At 34.8% G+C, this 22,334-nt stretch overlaps 2 protein-coding genes across 3 annotated transcripts; both read right to left on the minus strand.

Moving 5' to 3' along the window:
- Positions 1–4,349: 4,349 nt before the first annotated feature.
- LOC126971702 (ubiquitin-60S ribosomal protein L40) lies at positions 4,350–5,490 on the minus strand. 2 transcript variants are annotated; one of them, XM_050818100.1, is made up of 3 exons: positions 5,350–5,490; positions 4,873–5,105; positions 4,350–4,568 (listed from the first exon to the last, which is right to left on the minus strand). In XM_050818100.1, the coding sequence occupies exons 2-3, from the start codon at positions 5,096–5,098 to the stop codon at positions 4,405–4,407; spliced, it is 390 nt and encodes a 129-aa protein (XP_050674057.1). In that variant the 5' UTR covers positions 5,099–5,105; positions 5,350–5,490; the 3' UTR covers positions 4,350–4,404. The 2 variants fall into 2 exon arrangements, with proteins under 2 accessions (XP_050674057.1, XP_050674058.1); XM_050818101.1 differs by lacking the exon at positions 5,350–5,490 and adding an exon at positions 5,186–5,320.
- Positions 5,491–17,203: 11,713 nt separating this feature from the next.
- On the minus strand, positions 17,204–22,083 carry LOC126971556 (synaptojanin-1). The gene has a single exon (XM_050817855.1). It carries the CDS (start codon positions 21,942–21,944, stop codon positions 18,666–18,668), a length of 3,279 nt encoding a protein of 1,092 aa, XP_050673812.1. The 5' UTR covers positions 21,945–22,083; the 3' UTR covers positions 17,204–18,665.
- Positions 22,084–22,334: the final 251 nt, after the last annotated feature.

Raw genomic sequence — 22,334 nt, forward strand, 5'->3', positions numbered from 1 at the left:
CTTATTGTTTTTTTATGACATTTAGGGATGAGACAACCAGGACGTTCGGCTGATGGTAATTAATGCGCCCTGCCCATAACAATGCTGTGCCACTCAGGATTCTAGAAAGTCCCAAAAATTCTGAGCAGCTCCTCAACAGCTGTGCTCGTCACCTTGAGACATATGATGTTAAGTCTCGAAAATTGCCCAGTAATTTACTATTTAAAATAGTGTGTGTGTGTGTGTGTGTCAGCTCCGACGCACGACTGGAGTTTACTCCTCAAGAACGATTGTCTTTGAACAGGTACTAAACAAAATCAAGTCCAATGGAGTCGGTTACAAACAGACATACAGCAGATGCTAAAAAAAGCGTATTAATTAAAAAAAGATCGACATCATATGTAAGGGTAAATAAACGCATTAATGAAAATTCTTAAAGAATATAGGTACGAGGGCTGCACTTAAAGTATCGGGAATCAAGGAAGTGACACAACATTACTATTTAATAATAAATTTATTGCTTTTCGAAGTATTCTCCGCGAAATTTTACACATTTTTCCATACGATGGAACCAATCATTGAAGCAACCATTCCATTGAAGTTGGGGTCTCCAAAATGGCCGTTTTGTAGGCGTCCACAGCTTCTTCAGGTGATGAAAATCTCTGACCACGCAATTTTACAAACGTATAGAAATAATTAGACCTTAGGTTGGGGCTGTACGGCGAATGGTCTAATAATTCTATGTTTTCTTGCTCTAAAAACTCTTTTGTTCTGTGCGCGGTGTGAGAACTCGCGTTGTCGTGATGGAGGATCATGCGGCGGTTGTAGTTCTATTTACGGAGTTCAGAAACGACCTGTGGCAAACAAATGCTAGCATTCCATTCTGCATTAACCGTTATTTGTCCCTCAAGAGGAATAGTCGCAACATGGCCGGTTTTTCGAGACAAACATGGCCACCATTTTTTTTGCAACACTCCGTGAATGAACAATTTTTATTGGCTTTAACTCATTTTCGAACACCCAAACTCGTGACTGGTTTTTGTTTCGGGTTCGTACGAGTATATCCAGGATTCGTCACGTGATACGATATTGTATACAGCATTTGAGGATCCTACGTGGAATCTTTCGAGAGTTTTGACGCACCAAGTAACGCGAGCCGCTTTTTGCTCTTCACAGAGCAAATGCGGTATCCATCGGGAAAACAACTTTTTTACACCTAATTGTTCATACAAGATTATTTGTATTTGACTCATGCCATTGTCTAAAGTTGCCTGAATTTCGGTATGTCACAGCCACTTTTTTCCAAAACTATAAGAACTATACTGTTGAAACTTGGTAAATAGATATATTCTGAACCGCATTAAGATTTTTACACAAAAATAGAAAATAAAATACGGAGAGTGAAATCTGCTCATTAAAATTTGGTAGTAAAGTTTTTATCATTTAAATAAAAACGGACTGTCTACTTACAAATAAGGCAACAATTAGCATTGTATTTTCCTGTCGGCCACCTAGCGATACTTTTGAAAATTATTATCATCTTAACTATTATTATCATTTCAAATATTAATTAGATCTATATTGTCATCATTATTATTCACTGTGACAAGGGGTTTATGGTAACTAAAATACGACACGTGAATGTTGGTAGATACGTAGTTCACGATTCGTGAAAACACCGCATCAATGGTTGTACCATATCTCGTCGTCCCCACTGTTTTATCAGGAACAATATCTAAATCAAATTCGAATTTAAAAAAAATTGTTAATCTCAATCCGTAATTTTTGTTAAAATCACCGCTAAGCAACAGTGGAAGTAAATGATACTGTTTTCTCAATAGTTTTGATCCACTCTCAGTATAAGCTAACAATGTCTCGTGAATAAAATCTATTATATCGGTAACTTTTTGATTGACAGAAATATAAACTAAAACAAAACAACAAAAAAATAAAACAATGTGTTTACCGTAAGTACATCTCGCGGCACATATGTCTCCCAAATTCGAACGTGTTTGGCTTAAGTGCTGGGCATTTCTTAAGAAAGTATCATTGCACATGGTATGAATCGTTAACATGTTGGTAAATGCTGACCCCGCTCCCACGGTTAATATCTGGTCGTCTATACTGTGATATACATTTGAAATTTTCAATTTCAACCGAATCCTCGTTGCAAAGCCATGTTTCTGATAACATTAAAATATGTGCTTTCTGTACAATGTTACCACGGAGATCACGTGCATGTGCCAGGAGACTTTGGCAATTAAGCGAAAAGATAATCATACTTCATTCATTTTATTGAGAATAATACGATCAATTGTAGTATGCTGAACAGAAGAAAGTCTTGCAAACTCTTGGCGTAGGAGAAGCATCGTTTCGTTGCGTTGTCTAGCATGATGAAAACGTGGACGGTTATTTGTAGAAACAATATGAAAGCCTTCTAGAGACGTTACTCTGGATAAGGCTACGTAGACCAGAGGTTGTGTGTCTTGTTGTATTTGTAAACAATTTCATTAAATGTTCCTCCTTGCGACTTATGAATTGTCAACGCGCAAGCCGGTTTGAGTGGGAAATGAATTCTTTTCACATGGATGGATTTATTTCGGTTGAGAAGCACTGTTGCCGATCTACGGTTGATAGGAACGAATTCTCTACTGATTCCTTTTGCGTTCGTATAACCAGCCATTTTTCCATGAGCTTTAACACCAACTCCGTTTGGAAATAGAAGCTAAACTCGCAGTACTTCGTTTAGAGCACCTAGTTAAACATATGACAATTTACTTACAGCCCCATTGGCTAAACCATCAGCGACATCGATGTTCGTTGTTATCATGTATGGCTTATCTACAGCGAAAATAATTTCGTGGGATAAACCTCCTGTGTCGATACTGCTGTGTGTACTGAGCTTATCTCTAGCAACCCTTTCTATTTCGCGATCACCATCACATCCTATTATTTCATCATCAGCAATAGAATTTGATGTTTCACCAGATGAGCTTAAAATTCTTAAATTGTCAACTATCAACTGAATGGTTGTCATTGAATAAATGAAATCCACTAGGACAACGTTCTTCTGCTTCTGCCTCTGAACAGAACCTCGATTCAATCATTTGCAATTGTTGTTCATCCAATTGATCTCCATTACCAAGTACCCACGTGCTTATCAAATTTTCCGGCACTATTATTTACACCACTTTATAAAAAAATTAAAGATATTAATAGATATTAAAAAAATAAAACAACTTCATAGGTAATAGTGATTTTTGTTATGGTCAGGTAAATTATTATTAAAATCTGATCAGCGACATCTGTCGAAAACTGTTATGTTGTCGTATTACTCGATAGATTCAGTGTTCGATTTGGAAATACGAAATAGTTTATGAAATTGACACTAGATGACGTTTAATCTTCTTTATTTGTTTTTAATTTGAACTAAGGTAAGCGGTGTCTGTGGTTCAACGCAATAGACTATTAAAGTTTAGGAAACTAACTTTCACTAACCACAACACTTCTTATTGCAAAATAAAAATAATTTTCAAAAGTAACGCTAGGTGGCCGACAGGAAAATACAATGCTAATTGTTGCCTTATTTGTAAGTAGACAGTCCGTTTTTATTTAAATGAGAAAAACGTTACTATCAAATTTTGATGAGCAGATTTTAGTATCCATATTTTTCTCATACCATATGGATTTTATATTAAAAGGGTGTACCCAAAGGTTGTAAATACTCTGTAGGTAATAGGTGTAACTTTCAACTTGAAATAAGGCAATAAACAGTCAGATGTTAATTTCAGTTCATAAAATACGCAAGACAGTATTGGTGAGAATTTATACTTAGTTTTATAATTGATCAAACATAGATACTGCAAATAGTAGTTGGAATACAAATTATATACATTCTGCAACTTAATTTTACTTTAATTTCTTCAACTTTATTAAGTTATTTTGAGTACATGTGGATTTTGCAAACAAAGTTGATTATAACATACCTACCATCTTTTACACTACAACATGACTACACAAATTACAAATGAGAAACAAACCTTAATAAAAATATGCAATACATACTTGATTTCCCAGAAGCTAACCAACTTTTATCCAGTTATTCTAGTTGGTCTTTCCTAATAATTTAATGAGTGGCCTTGTCTTCAGTGTACAACTTGGGATGCATGTTGTAACTCAAGTTCTTGACCGACTTCGCACACCTCACATACATATGCATAACTTTAGAACTTAAGAGTTGGAAAAGTTTATTTTTATTATGCTTAACAGAAAAGGTCAACTTCCATAAAATATGCAAGATAGAGGAGAAAATAAAATGCATACTGTAAGCTCTCCATATAACTGTTTAAGATCTTTAAATAACAAAACAATTTTTATTTTACTTTTAATTTAGCAGTTACAATGAAAAAGGAAAAAAAAACAAAATTAATCCTTGATCTTCTTTTTGGGGCGGAGGTTGTTAGTGTGTCCACATTTCTTCTTTCTGCAGTTCGTAGCACGAGGGTGAAGACGGGCATAGCATTTACGACAAATCATCTTGTCACAGTTGTACTTCATAGCCAAGATACGCAGAGATGGTTCAATAGTACCTGGGATAAAATAACTTCATCTCAAATATACTGCAATTTGCTTTATTTTATTAAAATGCACAACATATCCCTTTATTAGCAAAAGTAAGAAAATAATTGATTCATGAAACAAATATCTTGCATCCATTTAAAAATTCATAGCAAGATGTCACCATCCCAAAAATAAACAACAGCCAACATAATAATGATAATAAAATATAGTAAATTTACTGATAGCTTCAACGCTGTTGAAATCAATCTACTTTTTAAGTGTGTGGAACTTGTAACTCTCTTTTAGGTTCTAATAGCAAAAAATTCTACTAACCTCCTCTCAGCCTCAACACCAGATGAAGTGTAGACTCCTTTTGAATGTTGTAGTCTGACAGTGTACGACCATCTTCCAGTTGTTTACCGGCGAATATTAATCTCTGCTGGTCAGGTGGAATACCCTCCTTGTCTTGGATTTTAGCCTTCACATTCTCTATTGTGTCGGAAGCCTCCACCTCGAGGGTGATGGTCTTCCCCGTAAGGGTTTTAACGAAGATCTGCATTATTCAGCTGTAATAGGAATATGAGAATTTATTAAATGAACCGTAAATTTTGAGTTTGAAAGTGAAATGATGAAAAACAATTGAAACCTGATGGCCAAATGACAAACGCCACGATACACGTTTCAAATTTAGAATAAATTTAATGCAGCAGTTTTAACCAAAGAGTTTGTTTAGTTGCAATTAGAAGTAATACCAATTCCACTAAAAATTAATTACAAGCTATAATTTTTCTACTAAGTTATTGTACTAACCTCTCCAAAAATGTGCTTGTTGAACTGTCAAACTACAAAAAGAATTATTTTAGGTTTGCCGACCACAGAGTACCTTTGTTACTTGTAACTAGAAGCACCGAGTTCGCAGTCGAACAAAGAATAATTTTATTTTTTACAAAAAGTAGTAAGACTTTTTTTGTCTAATGATAGTTGATAATGTTAATTTTGGGAACACCCAAAAACTCCTCAATATTTTATTCCGATTTTCAAGTCGTTTTTTTTTACTGAAAGTCGTAAATGCGATTTGTTTGTTTTCCGTTTTTGATGAATTAAACGCTCGATGGGTTCTCTCGATCTGAAAAAGTCATTCTGATTTTCAATACTTCGAATAAACTGTTGAATTTAGGATATCGATTCATAACCAATTAGTATAATATTTAGTTACTTACAAAACAGAATGAAAAAAAGCGCGTACACCTTCCTTAAAGGCCGGCAACGCTCCTGTGTTTCTTCTAGTGTTGCAAGAGGTTGTGGGCGGCGGTGATGACTTAACACCAAGTGACCCATACGCGCGTTTGTCTTCCTTTTCTATATATAAAAAAAAGTTTATACGATGTTCATTGTATCGATAGCGAAATTATTACTGTACAACACTATGAAACCAAAATTTGCAGCATACCTATTTTTCTAATAAATGGAAAAAAATGGCTTTCGGAAATGAACAATATAAAAATAAATACACTTTGTTTTGCTTTTAAAGTAACAGATTGGCATAGACTTGATATATTAATGGCCACTTAAAAGTTCCAGATAGAACAGATTGCGTTTCACAATCACTATATTTAATTTCAAGGTGACTTATCTGACAGATCGGTCTGGCAACCTCGCACTCAATAATTCCGTTTGACGATATTAAAAAAGCTTTTTTCATATGAAATACCGTAACACAAGCTTAATGGCTTTTAATGAAAATTATATTTCATATTTTGCAGTTCTCTATTAAGATATATTTCTAGATAGCACTTCAACTACTATTTTGACAATAAAAACTATTAATATCTGAAGCTCTTGAGAATTTTTTGCGATTGCTTTTTTACATTGTTGTTCACGCTCCCCCACCAGTGACAGGTAAGACATCATATAAATTTTTCTTCTTTTTAGCATCTAACCTACACAATCCAATAGGTGCCCACGACGCTCGGGTAGATCCCTATTTAGTCTCTTGGACTCCCCTACCATTATATAAATTGACACTATTTTATCAAATGCTTGTCACTCTGTCAGGCGATCCATGAGATAACTATGATGTCTGCTACTATATCCATCCTATAATTTAAATGACGCTTACCTGCTAGTTGTCACTAGCAGGTAAGCGTCATTTAACATACATACATACATTGTGAAACCAAAATGATGTCTTCATTCGATAGGTAAGTAGCAAGTAGCCCATCAGGAACTTTACTAGGACATTGTGAAACAGCCCCAAAATTAATTATAAAACTTGTACGAATTAACATAAAACATGAAGATGAAGTTACACACAAAAAGATGGAGTTAAATCGTCGGCATTTCCGAGAAAAAAAATAGCAAAATATCTTGCTCCTAGCTCTTCATTAATACGTGAGTGCTTAGTTGGTAATACGGCTTTATTTAATGTAAATTTAATGTTATGTAATAATATTATGTATCTGTTAATTATTCCTAAAGTTAAAAATTAATAAGTTTTACTTCAATCGCGCGTAAAGATGACACGCACATACTTTTTTTGGGTACTCACCATAAGTAGAAATCTTTTCTCAGTTCTTGCGGCACATGATGTTTCGATCAACATCACGTTTGAGTCCACACTAAAAACGTGCATTTTTAAGGTGAACGGTGAAAAGCGGTTAATTGGAAAGAGAGAGAAGCATGGTGATCTCTATTACTGAATACATCCTAAAGATAGGATTGTGATAGTGATCCATGCCTCTTCTTCTTCATTAAACAAGCACAGCAAGGATAAGAAACTGATTCTGGCGTTGTACATAAACGATCGCCGCAGCGAACCCGAAAGAGGCTGAGAGGTTATTATATCAATTGAAACAGAAACTATTTCTTGGGGATAGCAATTGAAAGAAAATATGGTGGATCAATTAAAATGAGACAAGAGTTATGCAAAGACTCTGCTAGAGAGTTTTAACATGCAAAAATGTAAAGCTGCTGTGACAACAATAGTCAAAGACGCTACTTTACAAAAGAATGAGAAGCAGCTCCGTTCCTTTATAGAGAAGCAGTTGGGGTACTTTCTTATTTACCTGTTGGGATAAGATCAGACATAGCTTACGCTGTTAGTGTTATCTCAAGAAAATTAGGCAATCCAAATCCCGAAGAAGTAGTGAGAGTGAAGATGAAGTGACCAAAATTCCACTGAGTACAACAAATAGATGTATCAAAACCTATAGTGAAGTAGACCATGGAGGAGATCTTACCACAGGGAAATCTACTTCTGTACATATTCAAAAGAAGCAAATTAACGCCTGGCAAAGCAAGCGGCAAATTACAGTTGCGATTTCCTCCACAGAGGCGGAGATAGTGGCAGTCAGTGAAACAGTCAGAGAGGTCATTTATGCCTGAAAATTCAAATTCAGCGATACAGCTCGCTGACTTCCTAACGAAGCCGCTATTCAAGCCCCGGATAAAAGAACTAAGCATTTTCATAAGAGGCTAAGCCGAGCAAAAAACGAGACGGGATGTTAAGAAGGAAGTAAGCCTACGCACCTTCTTGGTGAACAAACGATTAATTGTCTATTTTATTGTGTGACACCCGTCTGAACTGTCTAATTTGTTTCGATCCTGTATTTGGTGTATATTATAATTTATTATAATTGTAAATAAATTATACTACGTTCATCTTCTATCTACGATGAATGATTGAATAGGTAGGTTGGCATTGCTGTAAAAAAGCGTCAAGATGAAATGTCCACGTTGATTATGTATGATAAATTGATATTCGTTTAGAAACTACTATAATATAATATATTATTTTTATATTTCTTTGAATATATTTATTTAATTTCAAAGTATTGTAAGTATAGCTCAGTTGTTATGTCTGACGTTTGTAACGTACAAGAAATAAAAACTTACCATAGATCATTTCTAGACAAGATGTTATCGATATTCGATAAGACTCCTTAGTCTATGCTTTTGCTTGAAGTACATACTTGTTTCGTAACAGGTTCAATAATTCACTTTGCAAATCTTTACTTTACATATTTCCTTGTGCAAAATGTATCATCAACTGTGTAGAATTTCTGGCAGACTCGTATCTGCTACCAATTTACAAACTCCACTGTTTCCAGTTGTACGTATAAAAATTTTTGATTCATGTGGATCCTTAGAGTAAATTATTACTTATATATTCCACTTATTATTTAGGCTCCAATTGCTTTGCAACGAGTGGATCCGCCAGCAATCACATACAACACAGCACACCTGTCTACTGTAACTGAAGCATGCCCGGCTACTCCAAGAAAACTTGTTCCTGGAACTAACCAACCCTATGCCCCTCTGTCGCCTAAAATTCGTGAGAAACAACAACGATTCCAGGTAAAATTTAGATTTCAAGTATGTAGACTTGGTATTGTACAAGTATTACAAATTAATGAGCAGTACAGGCAAAATAATTTGTGTGAACAAAATTTTTGCATTTAAAACCATTACATACTATCCATAGAATATTATCCAATAGACACATTTTACATAAAAATTAAATTTAATGATATAATATTGTAATTATAAATTATTTATTTCAGAAAGAAGATGGTGTCCCGGTATTCTTGAAGGGAGGAGCTTTTGATGTCATTCTCTACCGTTTTACCATGTTTCTGTGTGTAGCTGGCTTGGTTGGAGTAGGGCATACTGTCTACATTCACGCAATACCACAAAATAAGTGAATGTAGTTTGAGTTACCCAGAAAGTAGTATTAATTGATATTTATGTAAAGTGATTTGGAGTTATAAATAAATAATTATAAATATAAACTGTTAATAATTTCTTAGCTGTAGATGTTCCTATGAATTACTAATTATTGACTTGTTTGTAACTTTCAAAGCTTACTTAGTGTATCACTCACATTTACCATACTAATTAATATTTTTAATAATATAGGATGATATCTATATGGAATATAGCTACATACTTGTTATCATCATTTGTAAACAATATAAAAAGTGACCAAGTGCGAGTCGGACTCACCCATGAAGGGTTCCATAGCAGCAAGTAACATAAAATAAAAGTTCTTGTAGTTTGCTGTAACTGATCAATATTTTAATAATAGTGTATAATTTTTAATTTATGGTATTGATAATATGAATTATGACATTTTAAAAAAACTACTTACTAGATCTCATTCAAACCAATTTTCAGTGGAAGTTTACATGGTAATATCCTTCTCTTATTTTACAAGTTACAGGGGGGGGCACACACATTTTACCACTTTGGAAGTGACTCTCGCACAAACTATTCAGTTAAGAAAAAAAATGATATTAGACACCTCAATATCATTTTTGAAGACCTATCCATAGACACCCCATACACATACAGAAAAATATTTTTTTAGTTTCAGTTCTAAGTATGGGGTGTTGTAACACTATAATAATATGTAGGTATCATTAAATAAAGTCAGTTCTCAGCGAGCGGTTGTTTGATTCACAACATGGTGACAGCGGTGAACAGTAATTCATGTTAATATACAGAAAAGGGGAAGTTAGCTAACGAAGTTATAAAAATTTTTAGAGTTTATGTGTATATATTATGTGTAATAACAATAATGGAACATGCGAGACCATCGCTGGAATTAAGCCTAGAAGGAGGGCCGGCGCAACGTGTTACGCGTGGCGTAAATGGCGTTTTTAAAAGATAGAAGCCGGCGTTCACAAAGAAACAACGCATGTTCAAGCCAGTTTGGTGGTGTATTTGATAGGACCGGGGGGTTATGATTATTATAATTAATGAATATTATATGATAAGGGATATTTGCTCTTAATAGTGATTTTCATTATTATAACACTAGAAATAAGGGATTGCTTGTAACTAATTCTAGTAGGCTTCATAAGATACATAATAGCTTTAAGGGTAAATGTATACACTTCTACAATAAAGTCCCAGTCACTGTTCAGGCATTATCTATAAATAAATTTAAATGTTTTATAAAAAAAATGTCGTAAATCCTATTACTCCACTGCTGAATATCTAAATGATCGGACAGCCTGGGACTAGATTGTGATTATTTTATAGCGACTGTAAAATATTGTATATTTCGGGATCGGATATTGGCTCATTCGGGATCGCATCGTGTGCGGGGTTTCAGATAGCAAAATCCGAGACAGGCTATTTCGATCGGAAGAATTGACCTTGCTAAGTGCTCTGAAAATATGCCGAGCTAGTGAGATGTGAAATGAAGAGAAACAATACATTTACCAGTGGGAGGCTCCTTTGCACAGGATGCCGGCTAGATTATGGGTACCACAACGGCGCCTATTTCTACCGTGAAGCAGTAATGTGTACGCATTACTGTATTTCGGTGTGAAGGGCGCCGTAGCTAGTGAAATTACTGGGCAAATGAGACTTGACATCTTTTGTCTCAACCTGACGAGCGCAGTTGTAGTGCCGCTCAGAATTTTTGGGGTTTTCAAGAATTCTGGTTTCCCTTCAAAACGAATAAATCTTTCGCCTTTTACTGACTCTACAAATGATTGACAAATAATAAGATTATCTAAATAAACATTAATAGCGCGAGGTAAAATAATTGCTTCTATATTCATAGCGCCATCTATTGGAATCCAATCAAAACCACATATCAAATCAATTTGAACATCCTCCACCGCCAAGGACAGTCTTGTTCTTGTTTTAATCTGGCAATAACACAATTTTGAGATTGCACGCTGCTTTATTCCAGTGCTGGTACGGACATCGTAAACTTGAGTGAGACCGTCTTTCCCTGGATACATTTTCTCAATACGTCCCAATTGCCAATCTCCAGGCGACAATCTTGAATCTTTAATCAGCACCAGCTGTCCAAGGCCTATCTCAAATTTAGGTTTCAACCACTTTGGACGTTGTTGAAGGCGGGATAAGTATTCTGATTGCCAATGGGTCCAAAAATCTCTTAACATTCTCTGTAAGTATTGCCACCGATTCAAATGAGAGATTGCAACCTTCTCGTAACTGCTGTCTGGTATCGTAACCGTTGGCTCTCCAATAAGAAAATGAGCAGGTGTCAAATAATGTAGATCTTCGCCTAAAGCTGTTAATGGACGGGAGTTTAAACAAGCTTCAATTTGTATAAGAACGGTGTATAATTCTTCAAATGTTAGTGTTGAGTTTTTTAAAATACGTTTTATGTGGTATTTTGTGGATTTCACACCGGCTTCCCATAAACCACCGAAGTTAGGAGCTCCTGGAGGTATATATTTCCATCTCGTTTCTCTGCTATCTAAAATTTTTTGAAATTCTGTGGGAAGTTCATTTCTTCCTTGTCTCCACATTTCCAATAGTGCTTTCTCTGAAGCCACAAAAGTTGTACCATGATCGCTCCACAGTTCCTTGCAATGACCTCGTCTCGAAACAAATCTTTTGAATGAAGCAATAAAGGCGTCCGTAGTCATGTCGCTAACAGTTGCCATACAGATGAAAAGGCAGATGTATGATTTGTATGTTTTCGCTCCTCGACCTTTACTTATTCTTGACGAAATGGGCCCTGCAAAATCGACACCACTAATGGAAAAAGGACGCGATGGATTCACTCGGACATCTGGTAAATCTCCCATCATTTGTGTACCGGATCATTGTATCTAGCACACAATTTACATTGTCTGTAGTATCTTTTAATACTTTGTCCTCCTTTAATGATCCAATATTTACTTCGTAGGTAAGTGGTCATCAATTGGGGACCACCGTGTAAAGTTTTAAAATGAGCTTCGCGCAGTAACAGGGGTAAGAGGACATTATCTTTTGTAAGTATAATGGTATGTTTTCTATTAAATTTTAGATTTGCCTGCTTCAATCTAATAATCCTTGATGATAATGGAGTAGTACGAGTAGGACTCGTACTACTGAAACGTCTGAAAACCCATGTAGTTCAACTGAACAGTTGTTAAAGTAACCATATCCTCTAGGAATTCCAATATCAGAGAGATAAGGTAAGTTATTTTGATATGTGATCCATTCATTTTTTAGATCATCTGGCAGTTTTTCGTCCCAGTCTAACTTTGTTAGCCATAGCTTTTGCATAAATATTTTTGCTGTAATAATTGCAGGTGCGAGCCATCCCATAGGATCAAACAGAGAAGCTATATGACTCAATACATTTCTTTTTTTTTTAAATTTCAGTGAAAAAAATTCTTTTGTGCTATTTTTAAGTTATCTTCATGAATTTCCCAAATGATTCCCAGTGTTTTTATACTTGCTTTCCTATTCATATCTACTTCTTGCAACTTAGCTCTTTTTTCTGGCTCGAGTGTTTCCAGAAATCATTCACTATTCGAAGACCATTTCTGTAACTCAAAACCTCCTAATGTTAGTAATTTTGTGAGTTGTTTCTGCATTTATATTGCTGTTTCAACGTCATTACTCCCCGATAAATTATCATCCATGTAAAAATCATTTAACACAATTTTCTTAGCCAGGGGAAATCTGCCATCTTGCGATTCATCTTTTGCAACTTGTTTTAAGGTCTTCATTGCTAGATATGGCGCACAAGCTGTACCGAACGTCACGTTTAGTAATCTATAATCTTGCACTTCATCTTCTGGGTTAAATCTATATAATATACGCAGAAAGTCTCTGTCCTCAGGGCATATCCGTATTTGGCGATACATTTTTACAATGTCTGCCACAAAACATATTTTGTGTGTTCTCCATCGCATGATTATATTTCTTAATTCCTCTTGTAGCGAGGGCCCGATCAATAATTCTTCATTTAGGGAAATTAAATTACTCCCTCGACAAGAAGCATCAAACACGATCCTAACTTTACTCGTTTCTTTATCTTCTCTTATCACTGGGTGATGAGGAAGGTAGACTGATTTATTTTTTATCTGTTCTATTGTTACAGGTTCCATATGATTTAATGTTAAATACTCTTCAAAAACCTTGTTATATTCTTCTCTAAGCGACTTATTGCTGTTTAATCTCTTCTCTAAGCTCTTGAATCTCTTCAGTGTAATTGCTCTGGAATCTTTTGGTAAACTTGGGTTGTCTGTACGAAATGGTAAACTAACAATGTATCTTCCATCTTCTTGTCTAGCTAACGTTTTCTCATAAATTTCCTCAGCTCTTACTTCAAGTGGAGCAAGGGCATCTTTGCTTGTCTCCAAAGTCCCTGATTCCCATAATCGTTACAGCATGTGTTCTAAATTCACATTTAAGTGCAAGCTGACGATTCCACGGCTCATAGAATTTTCCGATTTTGCTCCTCCAGAAATTATCCACCCAAGTTGTGTTTCTTGAGCGACTGCACTCAGTACTCCTGATTTATCTTTAATAATGCCGTTCATCAAAATCTCAGTATATACGTTGACTCCGAGTAATACATCAATGGGCCCTGGAGTGTTGTAATTTGGATCAGCAAGACGTAGTCCCGTTAAATGAACCCATTTTTGATCATTTATTTTCGTAGCTGGCATTATTTCAGTCACTTGTGTTATAACAAATGCGGTACATCTCAATCTAAATTCATGGTTAAATCTTGATGTGATTTCTAGCTTCACCACATGCTTAATAGAAGTAGACATTTTACCAACTCCAGTGACTTGTCCTTCCACTTCTCTCTTTCTCAATTGTAATCGTTGGGCTGTTGACTCTGATATAAACGATTCTTGAGAACATGGATCTATAAGAGCTCTGACTGTTTGTTCTCCTCTGCTTGTATGAATGTTAACTAAGGCTGTAGCTAACAATGTTACATTGCTCTGTGTATACATGGGATAAAATGTTCGGAGTACTAGTTGTGTTCTCTTTTGTTTCTTTTTTTTCAGTATCGGTTTGGTCTGTATTCTTTGGCTTCTTTGTGTGTAGCAATGTGTGCTGTTTCCTTCGACACTTATGGCAGGTAGTATTTCTTCTGCAGTAGCTAACGCTATGTCCTGGCCATAAGCAATTAAAGCATAATCCCTCTTTCCCCACAAACTCCGATCTCGTAGTTGGGTCTAATCGTATAAACTCATCGCATTTGTAAATAATATGATTCCCCTTGCAGTAAGCGCAAGAAGTTTCTGAAGAACTTGTTTCTGGTGCAGAGGTGTGAAAAGTTTTTGTTCTTATATTAGGCCTTTCCTTAGACTGTGTTGGTTGTATCATCTCTAATACTCTGAATTTTCCTCCAAGGAAGTCTTGAAACTTCTTCCATGTTGGAAGTTCTTGTACGGGTAGGTTTTTCAACTCTTCTTCCCATTCCTTGTGTGATTCTGGATCTAATTTATTCACAATAATATGTATCATTATTGGATCCCAATTATATATATTAACATCATTGTTTTTTAGGTTGTAGTATCCACCAAATCTTTAATTCCTTTGGCGCTTGCATTGATAAGTTTTCTTTGTGATAGTAATCTATTGAATATGGTATTGACAATAACTCTTCTATTGTTGTATCTTTCTTTCAGAGTGTCCCATGCGATTTCATAATTTTTATCTGTTATGGCTATGTGCTTAAGAAGTTGTTCAGCTTCCCCGGATAAGCTCGTTTTTAAATAATGCATTTTCTGTATGTCACTAAGTGATGTGTTGGAATGTATAAGCGACATATTCAAATCTTGGAATGTATTCCATTCATTATAATTTCCATTAAATTGTGGAATGCTCATTTTGGGCAACTTCACTTCTTGAGTGCTCTTTCCACTGTTTGGATTTTGGGACATTTGTATAGCATGCTGTGGTTGCATTTTGTCTAACACGAAAGTTAACTCACATTTAGCCATAATATACTCTTCTTCGCCTTTAGAAAAAAAGTCATCATCGAAATATTCATGCCTTCTCCGTTGTTCTAACTTTGCGACCTTTAGAATTTCATTATGTGTTTCTCGAAAAGTTTCCCAATATTTTTCCAAGCTCTCAAGTCTAATTTTCACATAGTATGCATTTAATCTTGCTTTTGGTGTCTTGTTAAAATTGATTAATGTTTTCGAAATAGTCGCAAGTTGTTCCCTTGCAGGACTCACAACGTTTCCATTGTTCTTTATAATATCAACACTTTAACCCAAAGATATATAAAGTCCAAAAGAAAGTTAAAGTTTAATGAAAATGTTCTATGTTAATGTATACTACAAAATCACTAGGTCCACATTTGATCAATATTCTAAGTTAACGGAAACACTGGTTGCACTGTGTCCCAAATTTGCATTTTCTAAGTCCAAAGATTTTATTTTAAATCGTAAAATTTCAAAGTGTTCAAATTATTCAAAATTTATTGAAGTTTGAAAAGCACAAAATTCATAAAGGAAAGATCTAAAAATTTAACAAAGTTCAAATTCACCATAAGAATATATATGTTTTTTTTTCAAAGTCTAATAAACTAGTGTTCCAAAATTTACGAAAAATTAGTCTTTCATATTAACTGACTCAAAAGTACAAAGTTCAACCATTAACAAAGTCCACAAAAGCAAGCGTTCATCATACCCATCCAATATATTGGCCACTTCACTATACTACTTTCACTTCACTATCACCACCTAACCAACACACTGCGTGGTGCTCCAAAAACAGAGTCTCGGCCTAAATCCGGCTCGAAGGATCAATGTTGAACCCAGCACCAGGGAACCCTAACTTTCACGGAGATACTTCACTATTACACTGTTAATATAAAACCGAACTGATACTCACTGTATATTTATTTTTGGACTGACTACTACAAATGATTGACAAATAATAAGATTATCTAAATAAACATTAATAGCGCGAGGTAAAATAATTGATTCTATATTCATAGCGCCATCCAATCAAAACCACATATCAAATCAACTTGAACATCGTCAGTTCTCAGCGAGCGGTTGTTTGATTCACAACATGGGGAACCCCCAAAATTTATTGTTGTTTTGTATGAAAATCTAAATGCGGTTCACAGAATAGATACATCTACTTACCAAGTTTTAACAGTACAGTTCTTATAGCTTCGGAAAAAGTAGCCGCAAACAGACATGACGTTTTTTGCTCTTTGGCCGCGGAACCCTAAAAATGAATGTAAACGGCATTGATTAGGTCAAAAAGTACACTATAAAATTTGAACATTTCGAAGAATTGTTTCTTTAATTCATTTAATTTGAAAATTTCACTTCTTTAATTTTGTGTTTAGTTATTTGTTGTAAATAATAATTTGCATTTTCCTTTATTGCATATAAGTATAATGAGTTGCAGAATATTTAATTTTATATCTTTTCACATATTATCTTGGTGCTCATAAGATAGAAAGGGTAGCTGTATCCACACAATATCTTTTCATCTCTATTGAAGGTATCGCCACTAAAGGCAGGTTTTATGTGATTGGTCCACCACATAAATAACTTAAGACACTGAGTGATTCTGTTTTGTTACATTTAAGTGACAATGAGAGACAATTAAAACCTTATTACTTAAGCAGATATCAATGTTATATTAGCACCTTTTAAAATATCCATGGAGTGGCTTAAATTCATTATGATGAATATTTGAACTTACTGCTTCACACTCAAATGTACCTATTTAGGCAATAATAATTTATTTTACGTCACAAAAGAGGATGTGACTAAATCAATTAATTAATTAACATATTTGGATTTATTTGCTTGCAGTACTTTTAAATATAAATTATGGAACTGTCATCAAAAAGGTTATCGACTGTAATACAACTGGAAAATGGTCACACAATAAATAAAACAGAAACGTCTTTAATATTATTTATTCAACTTTGATATAGAACACACTGGCCACTATATATTTACTGAGAGCCTTCAATTTTTGCACTACATACATTACATCTCAGCTATGAGTGCTTTAAATCAATGCGTAAATCTTATAATATAATTTGTCCTTTAGCATTCACCAGTTTTTCAATATACCTATATTGAATATAATAAAAAATAAATAAAATCAGGTACCTACTTAACAATAACCATTATTGTGAAATGCATCAAATATTTAAGTTTAAGCTTTGATAATCTTAATCTTATCTATATTATATGAGTATATTTTTGACCAGATACCTAATTTGATAATGGTTTATGGATTTAATTTATTTTATCAACATAACATACAATTTGTATACATAGTACTATCACCAATCTTTATTTTTTTTATTTATATAATTAATTTATATTATAATGCATACTCTTTCCATTTTAATTTATTGAATGCCCAATAATGAGGGTCCAAAATTCTATCGTAACTTCTTGGAGTGTGTGACTCAATATATCTATCACCACAATAATTCCACAATTGTTTCAGTTCAAAATCTGTGCTGGGCCTATACAGCTAAGAAAGTGTAAGTACATTAGAAACTCAATACAATTGAAAATATTATTTGCATGATCAGAAATTCCTACATATATTACTACCAGCATTAAAACACATCAATTACATACAATCATTAACACCTACATTTTCCTCTACAATAATTATCAAACTTAACAAGTTCTAATTAAGCCTATTATATTATATAAATGGAATTATAAGAGAATTCGTTTTGTTATCATTGTATGATTAATACAACAGAGTTAAATACATAATAAAGAAAATATTAAGTATATACTTGTACTATAAATAATTAAACAATAAATATGGTAATTATATAACATTGAAATATGAAATTGTTGAATATATAAAAAAAAATTAAAAAGGGCAGTAGACAATATAGTTAGTTAAGTAGCTCCATAAAGTATAAATTAAATATATAAATAATATAAAATAAACTCAAAACAAGTAAACAAAACACATTATAAAACAGGATCTAATTTGAAGCCACCTGAAGAAACCTATAAATTAATATTATAAAAATTGGAAAACAAGCTAAAAAAGAGATCCACTGGTACTGAAAATGAATGTCAGCAAACATAAAAAAAATATCTAAGACAAATTAATAATAAACTTATCTCAAAATTTTGACTTAGAACCAGGATACAATAGCATTCAGGAACAAAATATTGCAAATAATACAATAATCTTACATCACACAAATAAAAATATAGTGAAATACTAATTAAGACAAAATGATTGATTTTCAATAAACATTGTATCACAGCCAATACAAAATACAAGAACCTATAATACTTACATTATTAAACTATTAAGAACAAAATACAAACAATACCAGTAAAAAAACATAATGATATAAATTTTGATAGGAAGATTTAAACTGGTCGCGGTCTTACTGGTAACGGAGGTGGGGCACCTTGTCTAGCAGGAACAGGTGGAGGTGGTCCACCGAGAGGAGGAGAGGTGTTTGCTGAGGGAGGTGGTGGAGGTGCACACGATGGTGGAGCAGAGTCAGCCAGAGGAGAATTTAGAGAGGGCTCTGAAGCTGGCTCAGGCTGTGGAGGAAGTGGCACTGGTCTAGGTGGAGGTCTGGCTGGGGTTGGAGCCGGCGCCCGAGAAGGTAGAAGTGGAGTAGGAGACGGTGCAGGTGGTCGACTTGGCTGTTGTCTTCTAGGTGTTGGTGGAGCTGAGCGCAACGGACGATCCAATGGAATATCTCCAAACAGTGGTACAGTATTATTAGTACACAGACTTATCTCGGATTTAACTATATCCACCCAATCTGTCGACTTCAGCGTCACTTGGAGAGGAATTTGTGAGGCTGAGATTGTCCCCTTCTGTGCTGCAGCTAAAGCGTGTTGACCATCTCTGAATGTGACACTTAAAGTATGATCATCTACAAATCGGACTAATGTAACTTCGCCAAATGTTGCTAGCTCTTGTAATACTGTGGCCATTAGGTTATCATTAAATATTGTATCTTCACTGTCAACTTCTTCAACTGGCTCAATAATTATACACGCATCAGGTGGTCCGAGGTCCTTGACGACTTCATAGAACACTTCCATACATTTTGTATAGCTAACTTGCAAAACTTCGACTTCCAATATTGCGATAACGGGTCGATGATCACTTTGCTTGAGTTCCGCTCGGCCATAATGTAATAGCTTTCCGGCGGCAAATTCCGACGTTGAATCAGGATCGATTGTATGTTTACGACTTCTCCACAAAATACGATCGGTCCACGCTGGTGCCCGACATTTTTCGCTAGTATCATAATCATCACTAAATAAGTCGTATTTGTATGTTGGGAAAAAATTTATTTCCCCTTCAAAGCAATTCTTGAAAACTAGTCCTTGTGACTTTTGTCGTAAAAGTTGGTCTTGCTCTAGCAATCGTTGTATATTGTTTTGAGACGCAAGTAAACGTGTTTCATCTTTATCCAAATCAATACGATAGTTGAAATCTCCAGCCCAGAAGACATAATCGTGTGAATAGAGGGAGCGACCCATCGGAAACGCTATTTTGCGTGTAATTTCAGTGTAATCAGCATTTCGTTCATTTACTTGAGACTGTCCAGCAGCAAAATGAGCGCAAACAAAACATAGTGATGTACCATAAATAACTAACCGAATAGCAACAGCCCCTTTATTTCCAGTTGCACCTCCCAGGCCAGTTTTAACTGAATCAAGTGCTACATCTCTGATATGTGGAACTAAATCTTTTCTTACAAATATAAACAGACAAACACCAACCAACTGATGGCTAGAAAGTAGAGTGTATGATGCATCTCTACACAGAACTTTTTCAAGTTCTTCACTCCAAGCTTTCGCGTTGTCAGAACTAGCAGCCATTATGTTGCTTGCATTTAAGTCAACAATTTCTTCAAAACCTATAGCAAATATATCTGATGGATGATCTTTTAAATTGACAGTGTTAACCAATGCTGAATTTGGACAATCAAGAAGCCAATCAGCTAAAGACACATCCTTATAGGCTAGGCTTCGAAAATGCTTTCCACCATTTACATTGTAAGTTCCAATAGTGATACGAATATTTGTAGGTTGAGTAAATTCATTAGCTCTACGGCACATTTCTCTCAACACTGGTGTTGATGTGTGTAAAATATTAGATGGTAATAATATTCTTGTACGATCAGCAAGTTCTGAGTTTAATGTTGACCCCAGCAACAATATATCAATAGCTTCTTGTTTAGAATTATCAAGTAAATTATTTTGTATTGTTCTTGCTGCAGATCTAGCTCCGTCAATCAACTTAGAGCCTCCTTGAATAGCTCCTGTGCCAGCATAAATTTTTGAGATTTCATTTCCATTATTTATCCACATTTGTTTGAATACTTCTTCAAACCGATTGACATTCTGTTTTTTATCTATACATTGAAGGAGCATTAACTGAATGCCCAGCATTTCTAGTCCAATGAATGTTTGTATTGAATTAGTTCGGTCAAGACAATCCAAACAATTGGTTCGTATAACACCTTTCTGGACATTATAAATGTCTGTACCTTTAGCACTAAATATACTAATGCCATCATAGTGTTGCTCAATTATTTTTTTAAATTTGGCCAGTGCATTTTCAATAGATGAGCCTCTCACTTCCTGATGATAGTCAAATATAATCTGGACTATATCACAATGGGCTGATTCATTAAGATGTTTTTGAAATGCATTGCTCAAGGTTGCTTCCCCTTCACTACCACCAATCATACTTGAACCCAGAAGATTTACCACAAAGATAGAACCATAGTTACGTTTTAATTGAGCAAAATGTCTTTCACATGCACTAGTAGAGGCATCATACCCTCGAGACATTTTAACTTTGTGAGATCCAACTTGTACACCAGGCTGTTCCCAGAACAAAGGTACAGATCCCCTAGTCTGAATATATGAAGATACAGAGTCATCTATATAAACAGCTTGTTCAGTTTCAACAAAATTAGCAACATTGCCATCATCATTACAGCCTCTTACATTGAATCTAGTACCTGCTCTTTCACAACTAAGTCTAGACACTAGCACAGCTCTTGCTTGTCTGTGACCTACATAAATGGTGCGAATCTCAACAGATCCACACATTGCTCTTGTAAGCCAGTCCTCAACTTCTATACCAAACCTAATGAGATGTATGAATAAGGTTCGATTCCAAAAAAATCTATTATCCGAGTTGGCTCCCTTGCTTTTCCTCTGAGCACATAATGTTAGGTCAAAAAGATTATCATTCGTTTTTCCTGAATTCCAAGAAAAGTAAAATGTACCTGAGTTTAATAATTTCCTTACTTCTCCAACCTTATCTTCTCCATGTGAATGATAAAACAAAGGTAGGAATTGTGATTGTGTTATTTTAAAAACCTCAGTGTCGCCTATTTTCCCGACAGAACTGCACCCAGTAATAAGAACTAGGTACAGCATACAAGTTTCACCAGCGTTTAATTGTAGCACTCCTAGGCATCCGTAGGCGTCTGCTATTTTATGATATAACTTCCGTAACGTTTCGGTTTCTTGTGAGGAAAGAGACACAACAGCTTGAGATTCAAATAGTAAAGCTGTATCTTTATTTCGGTGTTGTAGAATTATACTGTATGGATTAGGTGGTGCTGACTTTTCGAATACTTTGAAACCTTTGGACATTGCCATTTTACCGGTTTTAGTATCACAATAGGTAGTTCTAGTCCGCCATCCACCCCCATAAAGTTTATATTGATGAAATTACAAATAGGTACGTATGTATTTTATTCTGATTGGTGATTGCAAATTTCTCGAATCTCGAGTAATGAAAAAGACATTCTCATTAGAATTTTGACATTTACCTGTACTGACAAAAATCTATTGATGTCGCTGTCTGGAATAAGACAGTTGATAGACGAATTTTTTTAAATGTATTTAGTGGCATAGGATGCAAGTCTATAGGCCAAGTTGATTATAGTGACACTGATATGGCCTGATAGCAGTCAACAATTTTTTATATTATAATAAAATCTAAGTGAAGAGAGAGAGTCTACATGTGACAATACGCGCGGTATGGTC

Source organism: Leptidea sinapis, chromosome 24 (genome assembly GCF_905404315.1).
Source record: "Leptidea sinapis chromosome 24, ilLepSina1.1, whole genome shotgun sequence".
Taxonomy (NCBI): Eukaryota; Metazoa; Arthropoda; class Insecta; order Lepidoptera; family Pieridae; genus Leptidea; species Leptidea sinapis.

Excerpts from the sequence above, each read along its gene's own strand:
- LOC126971702 (XM_050818100.1), bottom strand. The coding sequence starts at position 5,098 with ATGCAGATCTTCGTTAAAACCCTTACGGGGAAGACCATCACCCTCGAG. Across the intron at positions 4,569-4,872 it reads GGTGTTGAGGCTGAGAGGAG|GTACTATTGAACCATCTCTG; the intron begins GTTAGTAGAATT and ends ATTTTATCCCAG.
- LOC126971556 (XM_050817855.1), bottom strand. The coding sequence starts at position 21,944 with ATGGCAATGTCCAAAGGTTTCAAAGTATTCGAAAAGTCAGCACCACCT.